The 18,737-nt window shown below is 39.6% G+C and overlaps 1 protein-coding gene across 1 annotated transcript in view; it reads right to left on the bottom strand.

Moving 5' to 3' along the window:
* Window positions 1–13,905, bottom strand: part of LOC124776326 (V-type proton ATPase subunit H) — a 74,448-nt gene extending 60,543 nt beyond the window's left edge. Inside the window, 2 exon segments of the mRNA XM_047251264.1 lie at window positions 3,868–3,949; window positions 13,740–13,905. Of these exon segments, the coding sequence (XP_047107220.1) occupies window positions 3,868–3,949; window positions 13,740–13,791 (134 nt within the window). The 5' untranslated portion in view covers window positions 13,792–13,905.
* Between the last annotated feature and the right edge of the window lie 4,832 nt (window positions 13,906–18,737).

The following is an 18,737-nucleotide window of genomic DNA, read 5'->3' as shown; positions in this document are numbered from 1 at the left end:
CTAGGTGAGGTCGTGTCAGAGATACGAAGGTCAATTTTGTTTTTTAAATGGGATGCTGTAGTTTGGTATTTATTTTCTGATAGCGGCTATCGAGACGTAACCAATGATTTGTAACAGTAAGGTCTCTGAAGGTCAACAAAGGCCGAACAGGCGGCATGAACATTCATTTGCAGAAGGTGTTCAAAGTGATGACCATTGGTATCAATGCAGTGCTGCAATATCCTTATCATGGATTGAGTGGTACTCTTTATCACTTCGGCACTTATCGAAGCACATGCTCTGACAATTCTTTCTCGTATATCGTATATATTTACCGAATACAGAGTATCCATCTAAAATGCCACTGACATGTAAACATCACTCGACGGTTTTGCAATACAACAATAATAGGTATCAGTATTTTAAACATAGCTGCGCTACAGCAATGGTTCCATGTAAATCAGACTAAGAACAGCCGACCAATTGCAAAGGATAAAGTAATCTTTACCTAGGTTTCAATAGATACAAATCTATCTTCTTCAGAAGCTTAGGCGCTCTGCAACTTCTATGTACCTATTTTATTTGTTTGACAAACCCTGGTGTCAGGGCTATATTTTATTTGATTAATGTAACTATGCAGATGTTTGCCTAAACGATAAGGACATATCACTTCATGTTGTTATAATATTGTGTCTTCTGAAGATGATAGATTTATATCTATTGAAACCTAGGTAAAGATTACTTTATCCTTTGCAATTGGTCGGCTGTTCTTAGTCTGAATAATAGGTATGCTAAGATTAGTATCATTGAATCAAGTGAATGTGAATCATGTATTCCTGCGAAGAACAAGTTGATATGCTTCTCATTTACAGAGAATCCTAACGAAATTCAGTGAGACCTAGAGACTTATATGCTGAAAGATATCCTCAACGTACTCCATCCTACACGTCTTACATTTAAATACGTGTATGACAAATTGAGAACAACTGGACCTTTAACGCATCGGAAACATATCCGGCAAAGGAAACTTACTAACGAGGAAACGGAAATTGGTACTCTTGCCACTGTGGTTCAAGATCCTTGTGTTAGTTCGCGTCAAGTCGCAAGGGAATCTGGCATGAGCCAGAGTAATGTTGTTCATGCTCTGCATTGCCATAAATATCGTTCTCACCGTATCAGCCTCCTCCAAGAATTAACTGGTATGGATTGTACGCGTCACATTGAATTCTGCCGATGGGCTCAACTTCAGATTCAGTGGGATGACACATTTCTTAATTTGATTTTATTTACTTACGAGACTACATTCATGATTTGCATAACATGCATTATTGGGTAACTGAAAATCCATGTTGACTGCAGCAAGTTGCACACTAAAAACCGTGGTTGGTGAATGTATGGTGTGGGATTCTGGGAGACAGAATTATAGGGCCCCATTTCATCAAAGGAAATCTTAATGGCAGAAAGTACACCACCACCCTGCAAGAACTATTAGGTCTGTTATTGGAAGAAATTCCTTTACAAACAAGGAACAGAATGTGGTATCAACACGATGGGTGTCCGGCACATTTTTCGCTGATGGCTAGAAATGAATTCCAGAGACAATTCCCAAATCATTGGGTTGGACGCTGAGGAGAGGTGTCGTGGCCAGTTCGTTCACCAGAATTGACGCCTCTGGATTTTTTCTTGTGGGGCTTCGTAAAAAGACATTGTTTATAAAGATGTTCCAACTACACCTGAAGATATGCGAGAGGGAATTGTCAGACCAAGTGCTTCGATAAGTGCCGATGTGATAAGGAATACCACTCAATCCATGATAAGAAGATTGCAGCACTGCATTGATACCAATGGTTGTCACTTCAAACACCTTCTGTAAACGGACGTTCATCCACCTTTGTGATCTTCAACGACCCTACTGTTACACATCATTGGATTTGTCTTGATAGCCACTGTCAGAAAATAAGTACCGAACTATAGCATCCCATTTTAAAAAAAACAAAGTTGACCTTCATATCTCTGAAGCGACCCCACCTAGCAACAAAAAACCAATGTCATATTATGGCCCCCGTTGCCCCATGCAACTTTTGCCCCACAAACTTTTCAACTCCTATCATACTTTCGGAGTTATTTTCAGTGGCAATAGTTAGTGACTCATTCTGTATATTTCAATGCATTAACGCAGAACCAATTTACACTGGAAATTATTTAATTCCAGTTTTGGGCACAACTTGCAAATATGGAACAGTGAACCCAAGGAATACATACAGAAATGTTTCCATGTGTAATGGAAATGGATAAGGAATGTGACATGGACAGGAAATGTCCAAGTGATTGGCTGGTTTAAAACGGAAAAGGGGGGGGGGGGGTGAGGGGGGGGGGCAGACTGCTAGGTCATCGGTCCCTCAAACAAGTGAGAAATGTATAATGTTGATTTTATTATTAACCACCGCACACACAATTTGTTCAATATGAGCACAGGAGACCTCGACAAGTTGCTGCATCTGTAAAACAATGATCTACAGTTGTTCACAGCAGTTCCAGTGGAAACTGAGCAACATATTCCTATATACTGACCTTCAGAATTAGTAGAGATCTAATGTATCCCTGGTAAGTGCATTGTTTTAGATATATCCAGAGCCAAAAGTCACATGGATTAATATCGGGTGATCTTGCAGGCCATGCATATGGAAAACCTTTGGAGATAACACATTCACATAAAGTGGTATTAAGCAGATCTTTCACTGTGCGAGCGACATGAGATGTTGCCCTAACGCGCATGGAAACAGTGGTTTCCACACAGTTGCACTCTTCCAAAGCACGAATTACATGCTGTATGATGTGGTCTCAGGAACAAGCAGATGTCTCTGTACACCTGACAGGCCATCTGGGTGTATTCTCTTCAAAGAACAACAGACAGAGAATAAAGATACTTGAGAATCCACATACACAGTCACATACATTGAGTGCACTGGTACTTCGTGCATAACATACAGTTTAACAATACCCCAAATTCAACATTTCCATGTATTCATTGCACCTTGTAGTGTAAAATGTGCCTATCACACCACACAATATTGTCCAGTCACAAGTCATCAACACTGATCCATCCCAAAAACTCAAGAGCAAATTCAGGGCATTGCTGTAGACCTTGAGGTTTCAGTTACTACAGTGTCTGCATCTTGTACTGGTAGCATGTAACTGGGAAACTTCCCATAATGTTGACCATGGGACGGACGATTCTTGCGACACTGCATGAGCACCCAGGGCACATATTACATAGTCAGTCACAGCAACAGCAACCTTGTCAATAACTTCCTCTGGGATTGGTCGCCCGCCTCTTCCTGGTGCCACACCATATTTTCGGATTTCATTATCTTCAAGCCATTTAATGAGTTTCAGCTTCTCCTGTCAGACCTTTCAGTTAGCGACACTATCTTAATGCAGCACTGTAATTGCTGCCATTCATATAAAACAGTTTCACTAACAGCACATGCTCTCTCTTCTCGATAACCAAACTGTTCACTCACAATATGGCTTGTCATATCATAATACGAACAGTGAATAGCAGCACTTTAATTATAACCATCTGAGATGAGTGCCAGTTACTACCAATGAACACAGTGTATATAGTTCAAAATGAATAACAAATTTAAAAATCCGTAAACGTTTCTACATTTTTGCCAGATCAACTCAAGTTTTCCATCCAATGCCTTTTAAAATAAACTTCATTATGAATATTTATTAATTTGTACTTTAGAGTAGGAAACAGGCATTCTCACTAATATCAATAATATTAACTGTGAATTCTTAGTTATCCTAAAAAAATGCATCATCATCATGATACCCATAAAATTACTAGCATTGACAATATTTTATGTTACTTGAACTCACTGTAGGTATGACTGCCAATTCACACGCTGATTTCTAATTTCTGTAGCCTGTTGCTGGAGTACACTTGTGGCAGCAAGCATATCTGTAATTAAAGTAACATAAATATGCTGACAGATTGTATTATTCAACAACTAGTTAATAACACACTTAATATTAGCTTCTGGGTGATGCACTGCCAACTTAGGGCAGCGCACATACCGCTTACTGTCATTTACACTCACTGTTATCACATTTGAAGATTGTCAAAAACAATTCATAGTAAATCAAAAAGGATCTGGGGGAAGATAGTAGAACATGATTGATGGAAATAACAGGGACATAAAGTAAAACTGGTACAGTGCTATCAATGCTTTCTGGATAATAGTTTGGTTTAATCTGAATACAACATTAAAGAAAGCTTGAAAATATGAATATTGACAGTATGGCAAGTACCCACACAACCAAGTTACTTCTCTCATCATGCAGTGCTGTTCGCAGTCTGATCTCAGCAGCCAGAGACCGTGGTCACGTGTGTCCGAGCTGCATTTGCGCGCACGCGTATGTGTGTTTTTTTTTTTTTTTTGTCTATTTCCGATAAAGGTCTTGTTGGCCAAAAGCTCACTTTCTGACAGTCTTTTTATTGTGCCTATCTGCAAGTCAACATCTCCACTACATGGTGAGTAATAACTAACCGTTTCATAGTATGGCAAGTATGATGCACAAAGTAATGCAAAACACATTTTCAAGTTAATAAGTGGTAGACTAAAAACAAAGCAAACGTTGTTGCAGTTTTGACATCACCAACAGAAAGAAAACATATAGCACAATCAATGACACAATTAATTCAGCAATTACATCTTTCAGGCAACTAATGAAGTAAAATGTTCTTGAATGTACAATATTTCTACAGAATATCTTTCTGACTAGTGGTGATTCTTCAAGAAGTGTCTGTGTTGCTAATTATATACTACTCAAGTTGCATTCACATCAGCCCTCCCCCCTTTCTTGCAAATACAAGGTTTGTTCTAAAAAAATCCCAGAACTTTCTCCACAAAATTTTTCTACGTTTTCCTTTCACTTATTGTGCATGGTCTCCTTCGAAATACTCTCCTCCACAATTGATACACCGCTGCCAATGCTGTTTTCACTTTCAGAAGCAGTCTTGGTATGCCTCCTGCTGGATATCTCGTCTATTTTTACAAATCTTCGTCCTTTCAATGGGGTTTATAGCTTTTGGGGGAAAAAAAAAAGTCTGCAGTGGCCAGGGCTAGAGAGTACGGAGGATGAGGCAGCAGAGTTATTTCGCTTTTTGTGCAAAAGTCATGCAGCAAATGGGATGAATGTGCAGGTACGTTATCGTGATGCAAGAGCCACGAATTGTGTCACCACATTTCAGGCTGTTTCCTTCTCACATTTTCTCGCAGGCATTGCAACACGTCCGGATAGTACCACTGACTAATAGTTTGTCCTTGTGGTATGAATTCATGATAAACTAATCCTTCAAAGACAAAGAAAACAGACAGCAAGGCTTTGACATTTGACCTGACCTGACGAGCTTTTTTGGTTTTGGATAACCTTTCCCGAACCATTGTGAAGATTGAGCCTTGGTCTCAATATTATATTCGTAGCGACACCTGCCATCACCAGTTATTCCCTTACTCATCTGCGTAACCCAAAAGCTCTTCACAGATTGCAAGGCAAAGGTATTTCTGGTCTTGATTCATCAGCCATGGGACAGACTTGTCGGCAACAGATTCTTCCAAGATGCTGTCACGATTTCATAACATCATTCGACTGAAATTCTACATACTTCTGCAAACTTTTGGATAGTCAGTCTTCATCGATTAGTATGCACAATTTCATCGATGTTCCAGACACGAGTGTCGTCAGTAGACGTTGAAGGGAATCCTGAACAAGGGTCATCTTTAACTTCCGTTCCACAATTTTTAAACTGTGTGAACCATTTATAACACCAAGTACAGCTTAAGCACTCATCACTGTAGGACTCCTGCATCATTTGGTGTGTCTATGTAGAGGTTTCCTTGAGTTTTGCACAAAATTTAATGCAGACACATTGCTCCTCTTACTCTGCCATCTCAAATTTCGCTAACTGTGTGACACAACACATTGTACTCTACAGACATACGCCAATGAAACTTCCGGCAGTTACACATTAAACAAAGGCATGTGCAGGAATGCCAACTGCATTCTGCTCCAACACATCACTGACGCAATATTACGAATGTTCTGGAATTTTTTGAACAAACCCCATACCTATTACAAAATATACCTTTTTATTGTCAACTTCAAGAGTCACTGTAGCATCTAGAGATACTACAGAATGAAACAAGATGGACTCACAGTGGAATTATGAGTTTTCAAAAGACAGGACTGTCATGTGCAATAACTGACACCTCGCTCTGACAGCAGTAAATGGAATTATAAGTTATAGAGCAAATAAGGTTCCTTGTTACCCAAGAGAGAATACTTCATTAGTGACAGTGTTCCTAACATAAGCTGGTAAAGTTCCAATTCTTCCCAGCAATTTGATGCTGTGACTACTGGGGATTTTAAGCTACTCAACAGTGTGGTAGTTAGTATCCGTACCCTCTTAATAGCTAATGAAGTCTTGCCATGACCACGGGAGTGTAGATTTGAGTGTTTGTGTGGCTGCGTGCACGAGTGTGTGTATTTTCACCAGAAAAAGAGCAAGAGCTTGAAAGCTAGTGTGAATGATGTTTCCTGTTACATGTCCCTGTGCCCCCACACTTTCATCCTTTATAGATGAGTGGCTGCCTTTCCCTTTTTTTATGTACTTGACCAGTCACATGAAATGACATGCCGAGTACAGTGAACTGACAATGGCACAAAAAAAGCTGCAATGCACTGGCAGGTGAAAACAAGAGCAGTGGGCAGGCAACGTGTACTCATAAAAGTTGTTCTGGAACACGATAAGGACCAATAAAAGTGGATTTCATTATGGAGAGATGCAGGGATGGAGCTGGGTAAAGAGCCCCAAGGGCAAAATCTTGGCAGAGGGTATTCCCTCCCTGCACCTATTACATAAGCTGATAAGTGGTTTTAAATTGTGGCAATATCCACTTTTCCATAGGAAGGTTTAAGCACAGTTTGCTTTCACTGCACTCTCAATCAGGATCTGTGCCAAGGGCAGTTTGAAATTTGTGTGTCAAGTGAGTCTGGACGTTCCTCTACGCTGTGTTAGGTTCATTTCGTAGGTGCAGTGGAAAGGATTCTCTTGCCACACCATCCTGCTCTGTGCAAGGTAAATGTGACCAATATGGGTGCAACACAAGAATACAGCCTCTCTTCAAGACATCTGAAGTGACACCCTCCACTTTTGGTGAAGGTTTTTATCATTCACATTCTGTTGCCTGCGACATTGGTCATCCATTTCCGTACCACTCTTTATTCACAAGAAGTAATGAATGCTGTCAAACAGGGGAGCCCAAGCTGATTCCCTATTTCTAGATTTCCAGAAGGCTTCTGACACTGTTCCTCACCAAGCAGCTTCTAAATTGATTGCGTGTCTATGGAATTTCGTGTCTGTCGAGTGACTGCATTCATGATTTCCTGTCAAAGGTCACAGTTCATCATATAGTGAAACCAAAGTAATGTATGGGGTTACCCATGGAAGTGTTATAGGTCATCTGGTGTCCTTCATGTATATAAATGGCTCAGGACAAAACCTGAGCAGCCCTCTTACATTGTTTGCAGACAATGCTGTAATTTTCCTCCTAGAAAAGTAATCAAAGATAAAAATAAGAAATTGCAAAATGAGTTACAAAAGAAATTTACATCGTGCGAAAAATAGTAATTGATGCTAAACAAAGTTGAAAACCTTGTTTGTGGACAAAGTTATGGAATTTTTTGAATAGACCTTGTAAAAGGCGAGGAGCACTGAAATGGAGAAAGCAAATTTCACGATTCCAGTTACCAGCAGAACCTGTGATTAACTATGCAGTCCACGAGTTTGCAGACAGTTGTCAAAGTGACTGGCCTGTATCTGAAAACACAGACTCTTCCTGTCAAGTTTCAATACTGGTAAAATTGTACTTTCTGTTAATTGAGAGGGAAAAACTCCTTCCTATCGAATCTTGCTAAATATAACCAGAAAACTTTGTTTGTTATAGCCACTAAAATGGCGAAGCACCTTTGCACTGTGTTAGTGCACTGTTGGATTTCCTGTCAGTGAAAGGCGCATCTCCACATGTTGGGTATTAAACGACAAAAAGACTCTAATCTTATAAAATCTGATGTTGTGTAAAGTCTGGGTAAGAACTATTTGAAGTCAATACTTTGGCAAACTATAGGGTCAGTAATTTAGCTATATGGAAAGTACTGATGAGTCGGAAGGGAAGGTAAGTCGAGTGGGAGAAGCTGGAAAGTGAGTGGATGGGGGAAGTTATTGAAGGGAGAGTGATGCAAATGGAGGGGGAGAAATGAGTGGCGGGGTGGGAGTGAGTGGGGGGGGGGGGGGGGTTGTGGGGAAGTGACAGGTGTGGTGCGAATGAGTGGAGGCATGAATGGAGACAGTTTGTGGGGTGAGAGTGAGGTTATGGGGTGGGAGCGAATGGAAGGTGCTGTGGGGTGGGAGCGAGGGTTGGGGGATGAAGTGGGATCGAGTGGAGGAGATTGAGGTGGGAGCAAGTGGAGGGACATTTAGAAAGCAAATAGAGGGGGATGGAGGTTTTGAAAGCAAGTGGACAGGAGGGGTGGGAGGGGTAGGTGTGGTGGGAGCGAGTAGTTAGGGGTGAGAGGTTGGAGTGGGCAGACCGGGTCGGGGGGGGGGGGGGGCAGATGTGACGGAGCAGGGAAATGGGGTGAGCAGGCAGATGGGAGGGGGGGCAGGCAGGAGTGGTGGGGGGAGGAAGCAGGTGGTGGGTGGGGGAGATGAGCAGGTACTGGGTGGGGGAGGTGAGCAGGTGGTGGGGGAGGCGAATGAAGGGAAGATTTGGGAGATGTTGAGTCTTCTTAACGACAGTTATGGTCTCAAGGCATCCTGGACTTCCTAAGAGTCCTGTGAGTGTAAATGTAACTACAGTGGTCAGCCTAGCCTAACTAGTTTCAAATGCAGTGGGCAACACCCAAAGCACATTGAAAATTGAGAACGTGAGTAATCAGTAGTTGTTGAGCATAGGCTCACAAATGATCACAGAATTATGTTTGATGACATGAAAGTCTTGCATTACCCTTCTGTTTATTGGAATTCTCTTATTAGAGGAGAAGTAGAAGCAGAATTCATGAGAACAATTCAGCTGGGTCAGAGGCTATTATTGTTGTGTGTGGAAGCAAGTTCTATATGCTGAGAAGAGGCAGACAACTGTGCTTTATTGTTTACATTCCTACAAGAGTGTGGAGGTACCAGCACACACATGACCAAAATCACTGGTAGCATGATGTAATGACAATGTTCGTCAACCGCTAATCACATGCTGCCTACTGGATATAAATGGTTGCCACAACAGCAGCCATGAAAGTCAGTGGTTCCTAATGAACAAGATGGAGGATTTCATGGAAAAAAGAAATTTTACCCAAATTGGGCATAGCTAGTTAACACACAATATTTGTTACAGTATAAACGACATATTTGCAATTGGCAGAAAAAAAATGTAAAAGAGAAAATGTCGACAATAGCTTCAAATATGGCATTAATGTACAGTTTCAGCAAAAGTTATGATACTAGGCACGCGTCCCGAGTTCGAGTCTCAGTCCGGCACACAGTTTTAATCTACCAGGAAGTTTCAGGAATCATACTGTTTGTGAAAACTGCAATACATGAAGAGAAATCACAAAAGCTTACTTAATAGGTTCATAAAACTGGCAAAAGGGAACACTGAGCTGTGTATATCATAACTGCCAGTGGTAAATGTTTTATAGGAGAGGTTCATGCCTCTACAATGAGAACAGGTACCACACAACCAAATTAAGAAGTCTGAGCAATTGCAAGTGTAACTAATGCCATAACATCTCTGTAGTAGAAGTTGCTAATTTGAACCCTGATAACTTAAGAAATTTACACTGCCACTATTTGGCCAGCAACAGTAAGAGATGGTCAGCATATAGTTCTTGATCACGAAGCTCACTGACACCACTGCTTCTCCTCCAGAGTAGTAGACAGAACCAGGTTCACTAGCTCCCATATCTATCGCCACCACCAACAAAAACAATACAAACATGACACTTGGTTAAACAAACATTCATTGCGAACATACACCAAGAAGTGCCCAACTGAGCCTATCAATACTGGACATCTGCTCTGACATACAATGTAATGGTATGTCACATGTAATGTCATATGTGCACAGTAACAGAAAGAGAATAAGACACTGAAAATATCTTTTTAGTGCCCACATTACTATTTTATTTTGTTTTTAATTGTAGGTTGTGGTGACAGACTGGTGGCGCAGCCAAAGGTCTAAGTTAGACTGAAAGTGACAGTATGGTTGTGAAGTTGTGGGGAAGCTAGTAAATGTGAGTACAAAATCTTTGTTGTGGTGAGATACTGATACGTTGCTTAGCCTGATGTCTCAGTCAAACTGAAAGTATATATATATATATATATATATATATATATATATATATATAAAAAAAACAAAGATGAGGTGACTTACCGAACAAAAGCGCTGGCAGGTCGATAGACACACAAACAAACACAAACATACACACAAAATTCAAGCTTTCGCAACAAACTGTTGCCTCATCAGGAAAGAGGGAAGGAGAGGGGAAGACGAAAGGAAGTGGGTTTTAAGGGAGAGGGTAAGGAGTCATTCCAATCCCGGGAGCGGAAAGACTTACCTTAGGGGGAAAAAAGGACAGGTATACACTCGCACACACGCACATATCCATCCACACATGTATGTGTGGAATGTTTCCTTCCATTATATATATATATATATATATATATGTGTGTGTGTGTGTGTGTGTGTGTGTGTGTGTGTGTGTGTGTGTGTGTGTGAGAGAGAGGGGGGGTATAGCGACACACACACACACACACACACACACACACACACACACACACACTCACTCACTCACTCACTCTCTCTCTCTCTCTCTCTCTCTCTCTCGAGGTGAACTGATGAGAAACAGAGTTTGTAAACCCAGACACAGACTATGAAACAAGATGACAGTTGCACTATGGCAGGAATTGTTTTCCACTGTCTGTTTCAGACACCCACCAGTGTGTTATGTTCCAGACTGTGTGCACAAATAGTATTCCTTTCAGCAGAATAGTTCTGACATAAACCCAAATTGAACTCAAGAAACTTAGGGCTTTTCAGTATGGGACAACTGGCAAACAAATTGTCTCTTAAATGAGCCTTACTTTGAGTTACACTATAGACATGGCTAAATACAAGATGAACTATAAGGAGTGATCAAAAAGATTATGACTGAGGAAGTTGTTGCAGCACATATGCAACATAGCATTACTCTGAAGCGGATACACAAGCACTGACATGCAAGCGTGGCATTCATGTCTTTGTGATGTGTGTGTGGTAAATGGAAAATGTGAACCATGGCAAAGTTATTATCAAATGCATCCCAAAAGGTCCAATGTGCTGTTATTTTTATTTTGGCTGCCAAAGAACAAACACTGATAGATATTTATCAGGGCATGAAGAACGTGTGCCAAGATCCACACTGGTCACAATTTGGCAGAAGATGCCAGTGATCATGGAGGCCAGCCTCAACAGTTAAACTCATGTAGGGGACACTTGAGCACCCACTCTATAGTCCTGATCTCTCCCCAAGTGAATACCATGCTTTTGGCTCCTTACAGGGGCCTTCAAGGGTTGACAATTCCTGTTGGATGAAAATGTGCAGCAGGCAATTAGTGACTACCTCATACAGCAGGGCAAGTGTTTCACCAAATGGGTGTGGGATAATTGTCTTAATGCTTAGCACACTTTTACTTTACTGGCATATCGATTCTGGAGTGTAAGGCATTTAAATAGAAACATTTCGATTGCTCCTTATTTATCAAGATTCTATACAATGATTTTTCTGGACCCATTAAATGCTATTTCACATGTGACATCATTTTTCAGGATTTCTCTGCACAGTATATATTAATTTTCTCTTCATCTTATAGTCTTTTCCGCTATTGTATTGTCCGCTGACCATGTTTGCAATTTAATCAGGTAACCTTGTTCATGATACTGATTCAACACCCCGTACAGTGCTGTATTTCAACATAAATTAACTGAAATGATGTCTCTTAATGACACGTTCAAAACCAGTTTGAGTTGAGTGACAACATATTAAGCTCTTACGCAAAATGTGATGACTCTACCATGTACAGAATATTTACAATATAATATTATTGTTAGACTTTTTCATTTCACCATTTCTATGTACAACTGAAGGTCATTGTCTAGGCCTTACATTTAATTAACTTCTGATGATTCCTTATTGGAGCAGCAATTTTCCGAGAACAGCAGATATTGTAATTTATTAACTTTGGAGCATAAAAAACTCAAAATTTCAATATGGCAACTATAAAATGAAGTTATTGGCGATTTTTTCAAATAGGGTAAGGTATTTTTTAATACCACATTTACTAGCTTCACCAATTCAAAACCAAATTGTTATCTTTCAACCTAAACTATGCCTCTGGCTAAGCTACAAGTCAATGGGTCAACCTATTTATTTATATTATTATTATTATTATTATTTATTTGAGACCTGTTGGCTTTGCCAACTGATGTTAGTTTATCGCTACCTAGCAAAACTGTGAATATATGCACCAAAAGGTGATGTGACAACAACTGTTAACATTACACCACTGGCCAAATGACAACTCACATCACACATTCCTCTAGAGCCCAAAATTTAAGTGATAATGAGAAACAATGCTATACTTGGACACTGATCACAATTCATTTGAAACATGCACAAACACCAAGGATCAACAACACTCTTGTAATGAGTACATAGATATAAATTTTGTCACAAAAAGACGTATTTGTTGGTGTGTAGTTTGTATGGAGGAAAGATTCTGGATGATGAATTCAAATTTAGTGACTTGAGTATCGTCAACCTGACATGCTGATGACACAATCCAAATATTACAGATTACTTTAAGGCATTGGAAATGGCTGCTCGTATAGCATTACTATGCTTAAGTAGAATACATTGCAATCTAACAAAGTAGAACAAAAATTCAACTTCCTGAAATTACAGCTACGCAAACTGGCTGTTGCACTTACACTGTTTATTTTATGGGTTACCTTGTTAGTCAATGAATCCTCACTAATGTTAGCTAATGTATTCCAATTTTACAATAATGATTTTAGAGACTGTCTTCCACTACTGATAGAACTTCACACTTTGGAAAAATATTTAGTTCACATAGAAAAGAAACAAATCCGAAGTTTGGGCAGCTTGGCACACATTAATAAATACCCTAGGCAGGCTTCACTTTACTCAGACGTAGCATGCCTCCTTCAAATATTTTTTCTTAGATTTATTTATATGGTATCTTAAATAGTACCAGCAAATTGTCATTTATCACACATATATTACTACTCTACAAAAAGATTAGTCTCTCTTCAACTCAAGAACTCTGAAGTATTGGATTTTTCGCTATACTTTAGAGGCAAAAACAACACATCAAAAATACAGTGATGATTTTGGATTAGCAGTGCAAATACAGTCATATATAGCAAATAAATCTATCCTACAAAAGATTTAAAGACAAACATGAAACTGTTTACATTTAAGATTTTGAAAGAAATCAACAAGATTTTGATTATTAGAGATACACGCTCTATTCATCAATCACAATAAGAGCTGCTGCCAGTAATTCCAAAAGCTGAATAAACTGACGAAAAATCAGCGGTACTGTACTCACCAAACTGACTTTTGAAACTTACCAATTTTTTCGTCTGGTAACGAAATAATGGATTTTATTGTAGAGTCTGCCATGGTTAATGACAAGGCGCTGTCCTCGCTGAAAGTAACAGATTGTTGTATTACTGATTACAACAAACAATACACTTTTTAGGTCAACGCCTTCTTTCAGAACAATATAGCACATCCACTTACTTGCAGACGAATCTTGTGATCTGATGTAGCAGTGCAGCCAACTTTAGATTCTTGAGAACAGGTTAGAGAAAGAAAAGGGACATCGAACTTAATCGATTAATGTCATTTTCTGTCTTTTATTTACACGTACGTGCTGTTCATTGCAATAGAGTACTGCACCTGGAGTTCTCATTTTATGAAATTCTACCGCCTATGAATACACTGTGGAATTATTCTGTAACTTCGATGTATGTACTTTTGTTGTTAATGAAGGCCATCTACGTCCTCACTTTTCTGGATTAGCCGTACAACAGGATTCTATTAGGCAATACCATATTGTTCTACAAATTCACTCAAATTATCTACGCATAGGCATTTATATTCCTAAACCAAAACTGAAGTTGGATTCAATGACGTATCATAATCACGTGCGGCATGAAGACGAGCCTATTACGAATGGTGTGATTCAACCATGAAACCATTCTAATGATAAACCACTTTATCCATGATATCTCGGAGCTGAAAATCGTTGTCCAGAAAAGAGTTTACTGCTGGACACTTGACAGCAATGCAAACTAAGTTTAGTTACCTAAAATCTTAAGCGATCTTATGATACAGTGAAACATTAGTCTTCTGTTGGGAAAATGTAAGGGGCGGTCAAATTAAAACAAGGTATAGAGAAAAAAGCAAGTAAAAAGTTTACTATTTCAAAAGTAATTGTCGTAACTGTTGACAAATTTATTCCTCTGTGAGACAAGATGGTCACTACCTCGTGGGAAAATCTTTGAGTTACTTTCGGAACCATGATTGTACCCAGGCGTGCATCTCTTCGTCTGAAGCAAATTGACAGCGACGATTTTTTTTTCTGGGCTCCACAAATATAGAAATCGCATGGGGAAAGATCTGGACCGTATGGAGGGTGAATAAGGACTTCCCAGCAACACTTCTGCAGCGTAGTTGAAACAACCCTGGCCACTTGTGTGCGGGCATTAACCTGCAATATAATGATGCCATGTGTCAACATGGACAGTAGGACACGCCGCCAAAATTGAAGCACGCCGTCATGTCCAAATACCCTGGAACGTTGACCAGTTCACATACATGTTGCCAACGTTGTTTTGACTACACTGCAGAAGTTTCACTGGGAAGCCCTTACACATCCTTCCTACAGTCCAGATCTCTCCCCATGCGATTTTCATATGTTTGGAGCCCTGGAGAGACATTCGTGGTCGTTGATTAGCTTCCGATGAAGAGGAGGTACAATCATTGTTTCACAGGCAACTGCAAAAAATTTTTCATGAAGGAATTGACTGTCTTGTCTCACAGTGGGATAACTATATTAACAGTTATGTCAATTACTTTTGAAATAATAAACAGTTTTCCACCTGTATGAACTTCTCTGTCACTGCCAACAAAAGTAAATATAATTTGAACCAGTTTCTTCTGTATGGATATTATCGGGAAAAAAAATGTGAGTAATCTCGAAAACAGACTTATGGGTATGGGTAACTTTAATAACGTAAATTTTGCAGTTATATTCTAATAAATTCAGCAACAATTCATAATTTTGAAATGCATATGGGAGGACATCGAAAAACCTATGATCATTATTAGAAATGAAAAATAAAAATATTATTATCATGCACTGTATTAAATTAATTATTATTCACACACTGCTATGGCATGTTCCATGATCGTGTGAGAATTTTACACTGTTCATGTGAAGTCAATAAGGAAAATTCATGAAGAACAATGCAGAAAACGAACTTTGAATTACATTAGTTTATGTGTACATTAAGCCAAAACGTTGCTTTGTATAGCAGTTGCTATTATTGTGGCTTTATTTTCATTTTTTATTTTATACAGAGATTGTCTGAAGAAAGTAACACATATGTGATCTGGAACAGGCACATACTCAGCTATTTTTTGGAAGTGTGGATTTGTAGCTTTTGAGAAGTACTGTGATTTTAAATGTAGACCATTAGGGTTACTGGTTTGTGTACTAAAATGTACTGTAAGATTATATGATAGCTGGGAAGGGAAGATAAGAATCTGTACACATGAGGATAAATGTGCTTCATTATTTGCGCTATTGAAGATTTTTTCACATCATTGCGTTTTGAAGATCTTATGGTTCAAATGGCTCTGAGCACTATGGGACTCAACTGCTGAGGTCATTAGTCCCCTAGAACTTACAACTAGTTAAACCTAACTAACCTAAGGACATCACAAACATCCATGCCCGAGGCAGGATTCGAACCTGTGACTGTAGCGGTCTTGCGGTTCCAGACTGCAGCGCCTTTAACCGCACGGCCACTTCGGCCGGCGAAGATCTTATCCTGCCATGATAAATGGTGAAGCAATTGGCTTGTAACACTTGCAATAACTTAATCTATTGCTTCTGCAACTGGATATGTTGTCAGATTTTTGTTCCATCTTATAATTAATTCTACAAGTTTGTCTTTGCTACTGAATTATGATTAGGGATTACTTAGGGCTGCAGAAAGACATCCTAAACATCAAAATAGTATTGTACATTTAACAGTTTCCACCAGAATTGCTTAACAGTGAATAATATACCGTTAACTATAATTTGAATAACTTATTTATATTGGGAAACGAGAAAAAGTACTGGACTACTATAAAAGTATCAATCTGCTGTAAAATTAGTTTCACTGAGGAGCATTTACAAATGCCAGAAAATATGGAGTCTAATTTCTATACAGACAACATAATTATTAATCTCCATACATAAGAGCTGTGCCATTCCATGTATTTGGATTCAGTCAATTGAACTGACAATTATTTACAGAAGAATGGAAAAACTGACAAAAGCTGAGCCCAGTTTGGTTATCACATGAGGCTTGTCCTGAAAGGTTCTTCAGAATGGCGAACTTATGCATAAAGCTTAATGCAGATTTAGAAAAATGGTTGACAATATTGACTGGAATACACTCTTTGCAATTCTGATGGCAACAGGTATAAATAACAAGTTATTTACAATCTCTACAAAAACTAGAGTGCAGTTATTACAGTTACAGCAATGAAAGGGAAGCAGTAGTAGACAAGGGAATGCAACAGCGTGGTAGCCTATCCCTAGTGATATTCAGTCTGTGCATTGAACAAGTGGTAAAAGAAACGAGGGTGAAATTTGTAAAAAGAATTAAAATTCAGGGAGAAGACATTAAGCTTTGAAGTTTTCCAAAGGCATTATAATTCTGTCAGAGATAGTAAAAGACTTGGAAGAGCAGTGGAATGGAATGGACAATGTCTTGAAAAGGGTTATAATACGAATATCAACAAAAGTAAAACAAGTAGTCGAATTAAATCAGGCAATGCTGAGGGAATTATATTAGGAAACTACTTATATGTGAGCACAGATGTGGGTAACAACTAGTGCAATATAAATTTAAGTCTTCGGAAGTCTCTTATGAAGGCATTTGTCTGGAGTGTAACCTTGTATGGAAATAAAACACGATTGAAAAATGGTTCAAGCAAGAAGACAATAAAAGCTTTTGAAATGTGGTGTTACAGAACTATGTTGAAGATTAGATGGGTAGGCTACTGAATCAGACAGGGGGAAGAAGAAATTTAAGGAACAATCTGACAAAAATAATGGACCAGTTGATAGGACAGATAATGAGGTATCAAGGATTCCTCAATTTGGCGATGGAGAGAAATTCGAAGTCAAAAACTGTGGACAGAGACAAAGGCTTGAATATAGCAAGTCGGTTCAAATGGATGTAGGTTGCAACAGTTATGCAGATAAGAAGAGGCCTGCACAAATATTGGTTAGTGTGGAGATCTTCTGAGAGAAGACCACACAAACGACAACAACCATCTGAATCTCTATGTACAACATTCTCTATTACTATTATCCTCCATTCTAGTGTCCAACACATGATGTCTCTGGTTACATCAGTCAATTTTATTTTCGTTTCGAATTCTTGTAGCGGATACCAGTTAATTCGTACAGTTTATTGTATACAGTGAGATGCACCCAGTAAGTAAATAGAGGCTGCATCTACGTTTACATACACAGACGGAAAAAAATCCCAGCACCAAGAAGGAGTTGTCCGACGTACACAAAAACTTGTAGGCGTTCCTCTACATCTGAAAGGTGATGTCTGTTTAAATTTCGCGCCAGTCGCGTAAGTGTAACGCCAGTAGCGCCATTATGAGGCTGCAAATCGGTTTGCTTGAAATACAAGCTGCAACACTCGTGGGCGTGAGCTATTTCTGAAATCGGACGTGGTGAGTTCATGTTAGTCAAGAATGCCTTTAAGGCGACAAAGACGCCTTTATCAACACCCTACTGAGTTTGAACGAGGCCGTGTAAAAGGACTACAAGAGGAGGATATTCCTTCTGCGATAGTGCAGAAATATTTGGCAAGAATGTACCCACTGTACATGATTGCTGACAGCGGTGCTCATGAGAATGTATGGTCGCAAGAAGACCAGGCCCTGGACAATCACGTGGCACTACTGGAAGAGAAGAGCTTCGTGTTCGGTGTATGTCTCTGGCGCTGATACAACGAACTGTTACAAATCGATTACTTCAATGACAGCTGCGAGCCAGTCGCCCTGTAGTTTGCATTCTATTGGCCTCAAACCACAGCCATTTTCGACTTATGTGGCGGCAAGCCAGAGCTCACTGCAGGGCAGGGTGGAGGTCTGTAGCGTTTTCTGACAAAGCTGATTCTGCGCAAGTCCCAGTGATTGCCGTGTTTTGGTTAGAAGGGGGCCAGTTGAGGGCCTGCAGACAATCTGTCTGTGTGCTAGACACACTGGACCTGCACCTAGAGTTATGGCCTGGGGTGTTACTCCGTGACAGCAGGAGCACTCTC

Source organism: Schistocerca piceifrons, chromosome 2 (genome assembly GCF_021461385.2).
Source record: "Schistocerca piceifrons isolate TAMUIC-IGC-003096 chromosome 2, iqSchPice1.1, whole genome shotgun sequence".
NCBI lineage: Eukaryota > Metazoa > Arthropoda > Insecta > Orthoptera > Acrididae > Schistocerca > Schistocerca piceifrons.
Note: the sequence above shows the minus strand (reverse complement) of the source record. Positions and strands in the feature narration are given on the sequence as shown.